Consider the following 12883-nt stretch of genomic DNA (forward strand, 5'->3'; position numbering starts at 1 on the left):
ATAGCATTTGTAATATTTCTTTGGTATCTTTTTGTGTTGGTTCCCCATCCCGCTGGCATTCTTCTAACCTATTCTATATAGTAATCAAAAAATAGGTGTTGGCACATCCCTATTTGTCGAGTGTTCTGTGAGATCTGGTACACTACCAGAAGGTATTACTGTTTTGAAAGACTACTACTTTCCAAATCCCAACACACCTGGTTCTCTATTTGGCTAAGATGGGTTTCTTAGGGAAATATTGTCAGAGCAAGATTATAGCTTCATGAACAAACTCTTGAAGTTTGGGATCCTGCATTTCTCCAAGTAGAGACCCTAGGTGGATGGATCAGTGGAAATTGTTACCTAATTTAGTATGCAAAAGTGGCAATAATTGTGATATGCTATTGCCATGGGCAGAATTTGCTGTCAGAAGCACTCCCCAATCCTCTTCAGAGATTTTACCATTTGAAATTGATTAAATATGAGAGCCACAAGACATTCTAGAGACAGATGTAAGCCACAGGAAATCTGCACAGTCAATACATCATAATTTATTCACAAGGCACGAGGAAGAATGACAAAAGCAACTGACATGGTGACCAGACCGAACAGCTGAGCAAATGGTTAGCAAAAGAAACAGTACAGTAGGACAAATATGAAGGTTTCTAGGAGGGGACTAAGTAATGTTCTAACTTCCCACCACTGACAACAGATTTCTAGAATAGTAGCATGATCTTGACATTATCTATGAAGTATTGCAAACAATAGTATTCAAGGTCTCACAATCTGATAGCTGGAAAAAAGAACATGTATGCCATATAAACTGGTTTAGACCATGGTGGAAAAACGGAAATCCTAACCTGAGCGTGCCAGTGCCAACTGGAGATGTGGAGTTTTCAACCCAGGACTGACAAAATCCAATAATTCAAATGTGCCCAAGCAAAAGGGTATATGGTAACTTCCAGATTGGGTAAATGTAACAGGTTATACCGGAGTGTGAAGTATATGCTTGACAGGGTCCAAAGAGTTCAGTCTGTGATTGACCAGGTTATACTCTAGAAGACACAACATTTTTCTGCCTCAAATGTGCTTCTGCATAAATGGCATGGATAGTATAGCTCAATGGCAATGCACTCGTCTTAGAAACAAGACGATGTGGAGCACAACAGGTTCGAATCCCAAGTCCGCGATTAAGCGTGTTATAAATAACCATTTATAATTATAAAACAATTCCTTTCCAGACTCTATGCCAGCCATCACGCTTTATATGGCGAAAATAATCTTTGCCCACAATCACATAGGCCCTTCTTGAATTGTCGTTGTTGTCAATTCCTCTGATTGAGAGAGGAGGCATAGTTACACCATGCTATATGTGAGCATACATTGGAAACCCCCTTCCGAACATACTGACCATTATCTTGTCTCTTATTTTCTGTACAAAAAAGCTTAGACATCTCTACTGCTATATGTATCTGCACATGGAACAGCATTTGCAATGAAAACCCTTTATTTGCATTGTAATACGATAAACAATTATTGCTTCTGGGTTAACTCTGGAAGAACATGTACATATCAAAACACATAACATGGTGCCTCTGCAAGATATGTAATGAAAACGAGTAGCAATGTTCGCTAACAGACAGAAACAGTGCTGATAAAACAAATTGAACATTTTAATTGACTTACCATGAATAGCGTTCGGAAGCTGCTGAGATCGCCAAAGAACTCTTCAATGCTGATAGACTTTGCATCAAATGTGAAATACTCTCCCAAGTTGTCATATAATTTTGTCATGTTGTTGTGCATGTTGGAGAGCTTTTCATACTGTTCACGTGCAGTCTTTGCAAAGCCGTATATTTGTGTTAAGGAAATTCCCCAGAGAACACTTCCTTGGTCAAATATCAATACATATCATATCAGAACTTCACATATCAACACATATACTACTTTTTAATGCCATCCTTAACAAATTGTTCTTGGGTCCATGAGGGTAGGCTGTTTTGCATGACCTGCAGACCAGTGGCTACAGCTTGCAGAGAACATCACTTTCACTGGGGGGGGTTGGGTTTAAAGTATACCCATTCAATATTGAAATTATCTTTTTGTCAAAAAAACTGTTCTATCAAACAATCTTAAATCAAAATTATTTTCCAAATCTATAGAAGTAAATTATCCAAACATTTCAAATACACCATTAAGGAGGATATTTTATAGGGGTGTCAATATTACATGCACCTACCTTCCGATGTTGATTTTCACCATTACAGCCAGTGTCCTATCCAATTAGTTTGACTTTGTAAACACAGGAGATTACAGTAGCATACATGATTTGTCCCAATCAACTCTAGACAATAATACATTACTTTACTCATTAATATTTTTAAACGTTAATACTCCACAAAGTTTCTCAATTCTTTTTTTGAAACTTATAATTGCATATGATTAAAGATCTCCTTCACCATATCACAACATTGATTTCATTTGTTCAGCCGTTGCATTTGCAAGTAGAATACTAAGTGCTTTGCTATGGCAAACCGAGTAGCTCTTACTCACCATTTGATTAACCACATCAAAGACACATGCTACAACATACTACTTGCATATGGGGCATTTGATGACCATCAGCCTTTCATCATTCCTCGGCCAGCATAAAATTGCCCTATTTAGTAATGCCCACCTCAATGGCACTGATGTTACGACCTTCAGAGGATGAAGGGATGAGTAAGGCATTCTTGACATATGAATGAGTGTCTAAGCACTGTTGGCCTTTCAAAGTTTTGCTTACTTAACATCACCCACTTCTCAATGTGTGACAAGGTCAGTGTCCTGAACAATGAGGTGGGAACCCTTACCCTGGAATGGGAGGCCTACCAGACAGAGAGAAAGTCAAAGGCAGTCCTGCACAGAGGAGGATGTTGGCAGTTGAGAGGCCCCTAATGCCTATCACCCCCCTTGTGCCAGCCCATTTATGTGCAGTACACCTTTATTTCACACATACACCTCTTGCTGAACAATGGACTCTTTGAAGTAGTAAACAATTGTACAGAACCCTAATCAGGACACGATTGCCAGCAACACAGGAAACATGTGACAGAATGAACAGCTTTTTTATTTGCACTCCAGCATGCACACTCCCCCTCTGAACCGAGTTCTCTCTCACTCTCCCCCACCTAAACTATCACCTCCCTCAAACCTAACTCCTACTCTGAAAATGTCCTGGTCGCCATCATTTGACAATTGATAGGCCAGGTGCTCATTGCAGTCTTCAGCATCATTAATGCCTTCCTCACAGAAGGGTTCAAGACACCATCAAGACTGGTCACATCCGACCTCTTTTGAACAAAAGGACCCTAGACACAGACAACCTGGCCAACTAATGACCCATTACAAACCTCCCGTTTATTGGCAGAATGTTAGAAAAAGTAGTTGCACACAACTACTTGCCTGAATCAAACAACCACACCTCCTTACTGACTATCAGTCGGGGATCCACCACAGGCGTATATTTTTTTTAATTGTTCTTTTATAACACGCTTAATACCAACGAGTGGTTTCTAAGCGCGTGATCAGATTTTGAACCTGTGTTGTGCTGCATTGTCTGTGTTGTGTTGCTTCCGAGACAGCCACCTTCCAGGTGATGGATGATGCCCTCCAAATCATGAGCAAGGGTGACTCATGCCTCCCCATCGTCCTTGACATCTTGGATGCATTCAACACCGCAAACCACTGAATCCGCCTCTCCTTCCTTGCTGCCAGAAGGGGATTTCTTTTGCACTGTCCTGAATTGATTTACCTCCTACCTCTCAGGCAGACACCAGGCCAGCCAGATAAACACTGTAGAAGTTTTTAGATGAATTCATCTATCCATTAGTTTAGGGGAACATCCTCAATTTAATGTCCCCTCTGTCATAGCCTCACCGCAGTATTCTGGCCAATGAACAGACAATGTTGTTCTCAAAATTAAAACATTTATTCAAAAGAATAAAGTAACTGTGGTTTCCAGCGTTTAACCATGGAGGTCACTACAATGTTATGGACAGCAAAATGAATAATCAACCCAAAACGAAATATGCTGCCTGTACAAATACCACTATTATCAGTCCATACAATCATTCATTCTAATAGTCTAAATATACATAATTGTATTCTAAAAGATACTAGGCACTTTAACATTTCTATTGTACATTTGTAAATACTGTTTCTTCAATAATAACATTCCAACCTGATGCAAGTGTGTTTAAAACATTTTCTCCAGTATCAAAACAAGTATGGTATCAGAGAAAGTGAGTTGAACAATTAACATTTAGAATGCAGTTACATTCAACCTGACGACGTATGCAGGTGTAAGGTAGTGAATGTGTAGTCTATGTGCAAATTATTTAAATATAGACAATGGGCCTCATTCCAAGTATTGGAGTCTGGTATTAAGGGTGCCGGTAGCAACGTACCAGCACCCTTTCGGGAGTGCCATACTCCAAGTGTGCCAGTAGGGGCAAAGAACTCCCGGCAGGTCGGACCTCCTGGGATTTCATGCCCCTACCAGCATTGTTTACACTGAAGCACCGGCACTGTTAGCAACAGTGCCGGTGCTTCAGTGACCCCAATTCCATGGACTCCGTGGAAATGGGGAGTAACCATTACCAACGGCACTTGTTAAATCCTGGTGGCACTGGAATATCAGGTGGCAGTATGGCTGTTACGGGGTTGCCAGAAAACCCGCCACCTACCGGCGGGGTTTCCAGCAACCTCGCAATGAGGCCCAGTGTCCAGTTTGCCTTTGTCTTCTGTAGGTTTGAATACAAATTAATTCTCTCAGGGATCGCTTTACTCTTATTCTGAATACATGTATTTGCAATCTTCTCAGAATATGAATGTACAACTCTTTCTGAACATGTATGTGCACCATTCACAAAACATGACAGTGTTACTTACTGTCTATACCTGTGAGTGTGTGACAACTTACACTGTGGTCCAAAAAGACTCTAGTCCTGCTTCTGGACATTTAATTACCAGCACCTGTGTTCTTGTTCTCAAACTGCATTCCCCGGTGTCCCCTGCCCTTTATTGTTCCAAAATGATCCTGTTCAATCTATATGGATAGGATTGTTTTGTCCCTCCTCCTCTTCTTTTTTTATAATCTCACCAGTAGTAGGACTCTTGCCCTGAGAGCCCTAGAACCAGGATACATTTTTTGGTCAAAGTCCTGCTCTATAAATACCATAACATAGCAAAGGGACAGTTTGAGGTTTCAATTATCTTTTGAATTGTGTCTTCTTATTTTGGAATATTAGCTGGGGTCTCAGTCAGCCTGAGAGGATTCCTTCAGCAAACCCTCTTTTCAGGTGGATATCTGGAATTCAATTTCCAAACATTAACAGGTCATCCTTCTCTTAATCTGAATGGGAACAGCCTTTAAAATATCATCAGCTCTGCCTTTGCATATCCAGTTTGTTATAGAAATCCTACATGTCAATCTCCCCATATTCTAGAATAATCATAATCCTATGAGCAGGCAAATATAAATTACGTAACTCCTCCCAATATTTAAAGAGGAGTGGTTTTCCTAGTCCCATGATTCAGAAAAAAAGTGGGGCAAATAAGCCACACCGATTAAGACTATGCTAATTTAGATTTTTAGGTTCCTATTTTGGACGTGAACATGTAAGATTAATCACATTTACATTACCAGATTTTGTAAATTGATGTGGACAATTAGACCCTTGAATGATGACATTGTGGCAAAATGTTAGTAGTTATGTGTTTGCTGTTTTTCCCTTAATCTTAACGTGGTATGATATATACCTTTTAACTTAGTTTAGTAGATATAAATTCTACCTATAAAACACCACTATGTCTTGATGATTTGACCATGCATGCCGCCGCAATGATTATTTTAATGATTACATGTTGTATTCATGAATTTCCTCTATGTCACTTTCTGTCTGTGTCTCAAGTGTGGATTTGCTGACTTTTGCCTGCAGTTAGCATGGATGGTGCATCCCCTAGATACGTATGAATGATTATGGTATGTGTCCACAGCAGATGTCTTTTGCTGTGCATAGATTACAATAACCACTCTGACTTCTTGGGCTAATGGATTTTTTGCGGGGCCTGGAATTTGATGTATAGTGAAAGGCCCTTTGAAATTCACAGGAAGTCGGGTAATCTAGTAGTGTCTTTATTTGTATAATCATTGGCTGGAAGTGTCTTGCACATGCCACCAAATACCTTGTGTGCCTCTTCATGGTTTGGTTTTGTGAATTACTGAGCTGGGTTAGGCCTGGGAAGTTGAATCAGTGAAGCGTTTTGAGTTCCCCTTTTTAATAGGTCCTATGTTCCCTTATCAATGGAAATATGTGTGGACCATGCTAACTTTAAATTCTAAATAGTGTGTGCTTCAACATGAATTACACGCATGGCAGGATAATATAGGACTTTCAATGTGTGGATCTACATCCCACCCTATTTTAAGCAAAAGGAAATGTATGAAAACCTGTCACTAAAAATGTATACTATGATATCTTAAAAAAGGCTGCAAAAGTCTTTAAATTTTACATTATTTAGTTCACAAAAAACATATTGTAAAGATAATCATTGAATATGAATTACATCTAAACTGCAAATAAATCTTCCCTACACAGTATATGTTTGTAATACAAAGGGATTGCCTTCTTATAATGGGAATCAAGCAACACCTAAGCCTGCTGAATTCTTTTCGGAAGTAAATGCATTCAAATGTAATGTACCTTCGTTCTTGTTTGGTTCTCATCCTTATCCTTTTTAACTGTCAAGCATTGGCTGAAAGAAAATAGGTAATCTAAACTACTGATTTTAAAGGTCAACACATATTTCAATGGCATTCGTTTATCAGGGTAGCAAGCAATATGTGTAATCCAACAAAAAACAAATTCATTCAGGCAATGCCTATTTTACTCTGTATGGAAGCTTCCTGTCATCAGTTTATTTTTGGTAATCCTCCTTTGCTCCAATGTTCCTGACCATTTAAACCCAATCCCAGTTTCCTGCAGAGTCCCCCAAGGCTCCATACTCCCCAACCATCCTTTGTATCCTTAACATGAAGTCTCTGGGCACATTCATTAAGGTTCCCAATATTGCTACCCACCAATACGAAGATAGTACTCAGTTGTACATGATAGTATAAAGTCTACTGGACATCAGTAGTCTCATGGATTATTGAGTCATCATGCAGTCCTGGATGTGAATTGCCTACCTTAAACCTATTACATCCAAGTCTGAATTTGTCCTCATCATTTCCCCCGCTAAACAACAATGTGTCCAACAATGGCTCAATGATATGCACATAAAAGTATTATTTTCACTTATGTTCGTCTACAGTGAACATTCTGTGATACAGCTTAGCCATCAGTTGTGAACCATAAACAGCTTAAGATTAATGGTCTTCATAACTTCCACATTTAAGTTAGGCCGTCTGGAAGGTGTGCCACACCCAAAACAAAACAAAAACAGAAACATAATATACAGTTTATTTTACTTATTTATTTTATGTATTTATAGCAGCGCACAAAACCCTGAGGCATCTAGGCACTAGTTACAGTAGAAATGGTGTTACAAGTTGTAGTTGCAGGTAGGTTACATTTTCAGCATGAGGCTGAGGTCATAATCAGTGGTTAAGTTACAGTTTCAGCATGAGGCTGAGATCATAATCAATAGTTAAGTAACATTTTCAGCATGAGGCTGAGTTTATAATCGCTAGTTAAATTACATTTCAGTTCGAGGCAGAGGTCATGATCAGTAGTTAGGTTACATTTTCCTTAGGATGTGGTCCTTGCATGCACCGTTTACAAAGGGAGAGATACTAGATATAGACTTTTATGTTTGATTAAAACAATAAAATAAGCTATTGCATTGATCTCCAACACTCAGATGTAGTGAAATCCTTATGCTTCACCATTGACATAAGCCTGTCCTTCCAGAAACACGTTGCCTTTAAGGCCCAACACCCTGGTTAAAAAGGTCTACCCTTGGCAAAAGCAAACCTTTCATCCAGCAACAGGATTTCTGGACTGTAGTCCAGGCCATTGTGATCTTGCACATTGATTGGGGAAATGACCTCCTTACAGGGTTCCCAGCTGCTTGCCAGTCTCCTCTAAAAGCCCTGGGCATTATATGGCTCGTTAATGCCCCCCAGCTTGAGGATTATTGCTTAATTGATGCTCTATGCATTTTCACGGAATGGTTTATAAATTGTAGAACATGAATGTGTGGTTACATTTTAGAGTGATATGAAATCTAACTTCTCAAGTGTGTCTGTTGAAAAGTTAAAATGGGCCATGACCTAGGTCTAGATATGCCCAACTACAGGTACCATAAGCCAGTATAACCTCATTTGATGGGTACAATGCACATATATAATACATTATTTGACCGTTTAAGAAAAATACTTGCCAACATGACCCGCTCCAATCGGTAGGTGCATATCCAATTCTGGTTTTTTGTTTGCATTCTGAGACTTGTAGTCCAAGTGTTATAAAGGGAAAAGTGTAACTACTAGTCCCAGAATGCAAACAAAGAAAAACAGGACTGGATAAGCACCTACAGATTGGAAGGTATCATGTCCTTACATCCGCAGGCACCGTTGGACCCAGTGAAACCATTAGTGCTGCAATGTTTCCCTTGGACTAGGTATAAAAAAAGGGTGGATTCAAGATCCAAGCGAGGGAGTACAGATTGAGGTTGACGAGTGGAATGGTGCAGAAGATGGAGGATGGAAGAAAAGGAAAAGGATGATGTTGGAGCGAGGAGAGATCAAGCAGGTGGAAGAAGGACCATAGAAGGCAGGACAAATGCTGTATTGGAGGAGAAAGAGATCAATGGATGAATGAAGAAGAGGACATTCTGGTGTTGAAGGAGGGATAGATGAAGAACAAGGAGGTGAGAATTAACAAATGAAAAAGGAGGGATAAGAAGAAAGATTAGGAGGCAGCAAGTGCAGGGCAATGGAGTATGGGGAGGCTGATGCTGGCAACACGGAGTGAGAAGGAGTACTGTAGAGGAGAATGGTTCCTTCTAAATAAGAGGCAAATGGGGAAGATCAGACAAGAATTGGGAGCCAGTATACAATGTTGGTGTAGGCAGAGAAGGGATATTGTGCATTGCTTACTGGGAGTTCTGGCAAAGATTCTGCCCCTTTCAAAAAGGTTACAAGGGATTGAGGGGGCAAGCATGACAGAGAGAGAGAGAGAGAGAGACACACAGGGAGAGAGACACAATTACTTTTTCAATTCTTCTGTTATACACTCTTCACTCTTGGTACCTTTATGGTTATCATCCTGTATTCCTGCATCTTTTTTGATGTAGTTGTCTCGTGTTGCAGTGTTCTTCTGACTACAGGTATTACAGCTTCGTGTTATGAAGGTTCACTGCTTGTGTTTGTACTACCAGTCTGACTCTCTTTTTGTCTGCCCTAACTGTTGGCAAAATGACTTCATTGTTTGCCCTCTTCCCAAATGTATTGCCTATCTCTTGCCAAACTAATCCCTGCCTTGGTTGTTTTTATGTGGTCTACTCTTTGTTGCCTTCTGCCCACCAGATATTTGGAGCATTTTGAGCCAGTGTCTTTTTCAAGTTGCAGCCTGCTCCAGACTTCCCCAATTGCATCTGTGTCATTTAGAGTCACTTTTACACTTGTTTTATTGGGACAGCCTTCATCCTGGTACCATATTGTCTTTGCACTCCTGGGCTACATTTTGGAGCTTATTAGTCTCTTCCACTCTGCCGGACCATCTTCCCAATGGCTCCTTCTGGGAGTTCCCTTATCATGTTCAGGTTAGATTCAATCATCACCAATTCTCCCAGACGGGCTTCCAATAACATTTGATATATGGGATTTCTATATATTATAAATATTTCTTTTTTCTTTTTGTACAGCTTTTGGAGAAGGGCGTTAGGTGATCCTCTCCTTAATTCAGTTGTAAATTCATGTCTTTAAGCAATTTAGCATTTGTTGGCTCCAGCCCCACAACAGTTGGTGGCCTGAAATGTTGGCCTGGGGTCAGCATACAGGTCTGGGGTGTATTGGCAATAGTGAAATTGGACCAACACCACCCATTTGCCCTGTGCTATTAGTATAGGACATTTCAGGAGATTGCCATTTAATGTGAGTTTTCCATAAATAGGAAGTTAGGACACAAGGTCGGCATACCAGTCTGGGGTGAAATTTGACCAATCCCACCCATTCACCCAGCACTGGGGTAGGACGGGGTTTGTCCCTGTGCTATAAGTATAGGCAATTTCAGGAAATCGATGATTTTACGTTTTCAAAAATAGGAAGTTATAACACAATAAAACATAGAAAAGGCTGTAGCAGACCCCCATGTGCATGTCAGCTTCAGACCCAGGCAACGCAGGGTGGTACCACTAGTCCATACTAATACAAGCATTTAGCTCTACCCAGCTCACTTTCTGACATCTGTGATTAACTAAAACTTCAGATGTTCGATCGGGCTATGATCAAGCTTACCTTTGGCACAAACTAGTGGGCCATTACCAGAGCTATCCACCCTGGAACGTGGGGTTGATGACTTTAATGCATTAAATTTGCTCATTACAAGTAGAGAAAGGATAAATGGTTGTTCTGACTAGTAATATATCAACTGATTGGGCTCGCCATTTTCCATGGATGTGTTGCTACTACAGAAAAAGGAACACACTCATGCCCACCAGTGGATGGCTCACCAACTTCCTTTTTATAATTACAAACTGCTGCCCATCGGAAAATTACGCTCTTCCTCCCAGAAAACAAATTCACATCTTCTCTCAAAGCCTTGTTCCTATTCGACCTGGATGGTGGCAATTCCCTTTAGGAAGGCCTTCCCCCGAGATTTGTCTGACATGCTCCAGCTTGACTCATCTAAGGACTCCATAATTTCCACCACATCACCCCGACACTCATGGAACTGCACTGGCTCCCTGTGCAAGCCCATATCACTTTCAGATTTCTCTGCATCAACTACAAGTTGTCTCCCTCACGTCCACAAGCTACCTCTCTGAGAGGCTCAGGATCTATAGTGCCAGAAGACAACCCTTCAAAAACTACACCACAGGACTCTGGAATCTCCTCCCTTTCAACATCAGCCTCGTCCCCTAATGTCTACATTTCAGGAAGGAGCTGAAGACCATCCCTAAACCCTAGGGCCACGCCCCTCCCACTCCCAGCTTAACCTGAGACTGAGCCAAACTGCTCCACCCTATTTTCCCCCTGGATGCTTGCAGATCCCTTGTTGCCAAAATGCCCCAATCAGCTCCCCCGTTATTAGCTTACTGCTCCCTTGCATCTCTGCATCCTTCACTGTGTACTTCCCCCTTTGACTTCTAAAACACTCTGTTCATTCCTGAAGTTATGTGTGTGCTCAAGGAAAAACATAACAATAATATTAATAATAATGATAAGTGGTGGTCTCACCTGCTACCCTTTCATACTCATGGGCAGCCATCACACCTGCGTGTACTAATATATACAAAATAGATAACTTCTAGAAACAGAGTCATAAAGTAGATTACGAAAAAACAGATTGAAATATATTTTGGACAAATAATCCTATATACACAGAAAACAGATTCACAGTGCTTCTGTGTCTATATTCTACTGGAGGAGTCAATATGCATCACTGTTTGCTGATGGCTTTCAAGCTATCTAAACCTGCTTCTATTAACTTTGACATATTGTGTATTCAGCCTTCAGCTTGAACTTTGCAGAGATTTTCTTCTTGTTTGAGCTTCTGAACTTCGTTGGTAACTTGTTTTGCCAAGGGGTTAAAAAATCACAACATGCTGGACTGAGCAGCTGAATCAAGAAACATGCTCTTGGATGTTCCGGTTTGCAGCTACTCTGATGATCAAGTCAATTGATGCTGGAAAGTATAAAAGGCACAAAGTAAGCCCCATGTAGCCTGAGGGATCTATATAATCTACTGTACAGTGTGTGGTCTACAAGCACCAACATGCAGCACCTTCCTGGTCAACACTGCTAAAGTTCAAATAAATAGAATGGCCAATGCCCAAATGGTCTTAATTACAACTATTAATGGTTAAAGCCTCATCATGTGATTGTTTCCCTTGCTATGGTGCCATCCCACCATCATTTGAAAAATTGAGCTTTAACTGCACTTTAGTTTGATAAACATACATCCTTAAAATAATGCAAATAATAGATAGTAGATTAGGATGCCATTATTTACTTGATATGCTGATATGATGAATGGTATTTTCTATGCCGTGTTTTTTATGAAGTAACCATATTACTGAGAATCTGTATGTTGTCTGATACAACGTGTATATTTTATGATTTTTGATTTCTGACTGCAAATATTTTATTATTTGCTGTTTTTTTTTTTCTCTCTTCTTCTTCATCTCATCTTTATTTATCTGGATGTTCTCATCATATTTATCATGTGTAAAAGTTTATATTTGAACTATGTACACAATACATAAATAATGCATATAAGAGACAACAATTCAAACATGTCGGCCTTTTCAGCAGTTCTGTAAAATCCAAAGTTTACCATGGAAAGCAACAGAGTTGTTACACTATTTAGATTGATCATAAGTGTAACTCCACCGATGATATACAATCAGTAGAATTGTGTCATCTCACAGCTATCATGAGCAGTGTCAAAGTCCAACAGTCATAAAAAGACAACAGAGCTATTGACGGGTATGCTATGTTATGTTATTTGATATTTTGATAGCGCCTTACTACCATGGCTATTGCTGGATGTGTTTTGGATGTGTGGCCTTCAGCAGACCACACTCTCAACAAAGCAAAAATCAGATATGCAACTAAAGAAATTAAAATTACAGAAAATGTCTATCTGAGATAATAGTGCAATGACATTATATTATCTATAGAGTGCAAGGAATTCAG

At 40.0% G+C, this 12883-nt stretch overlaps 1 protein-coding gene across 4 annotated transcripts in view; it reads right to left on the bottom strand.

Moving 5' to 3' along the window:
- DIAPH2 (diaphanous related formin 2) overlaps positions 1–12883 on the bottom strand; it is a 5141990-nt gene that overhangs the window by 1307205 nt on the left and 3821902 nt on the right. For all 4 annotated transcript variants that reach the window (XM_069612994.1, XM_069612992.1, XM_069612991.1 and 1 more), the window contains one exon: positions 1666–1830. In XM_069612994.1, the coding sequence (XP_069469095.1) occupies positions 1666–1830 (165 nt within the window). The remainder of the gene's footprint in view (positions 1–1665; positions 1831–12883) is intronic.

Source organism: Ambystoma mexicanum, chromosome 5p (assembly GCF_040938575.1).
Source record: "Ambystoma mexicanum isolate Mex_15411 chromosome 5p, UKY_AmexF1_1, whole genome shotgun sequence".
Classification (NCBI taxonomy): Eukaryota; Metazoa; Chordata; class Amphibia; order Caudata; family Ambystomatidae; genus Ambystoma; species Ambystoma mexicanum.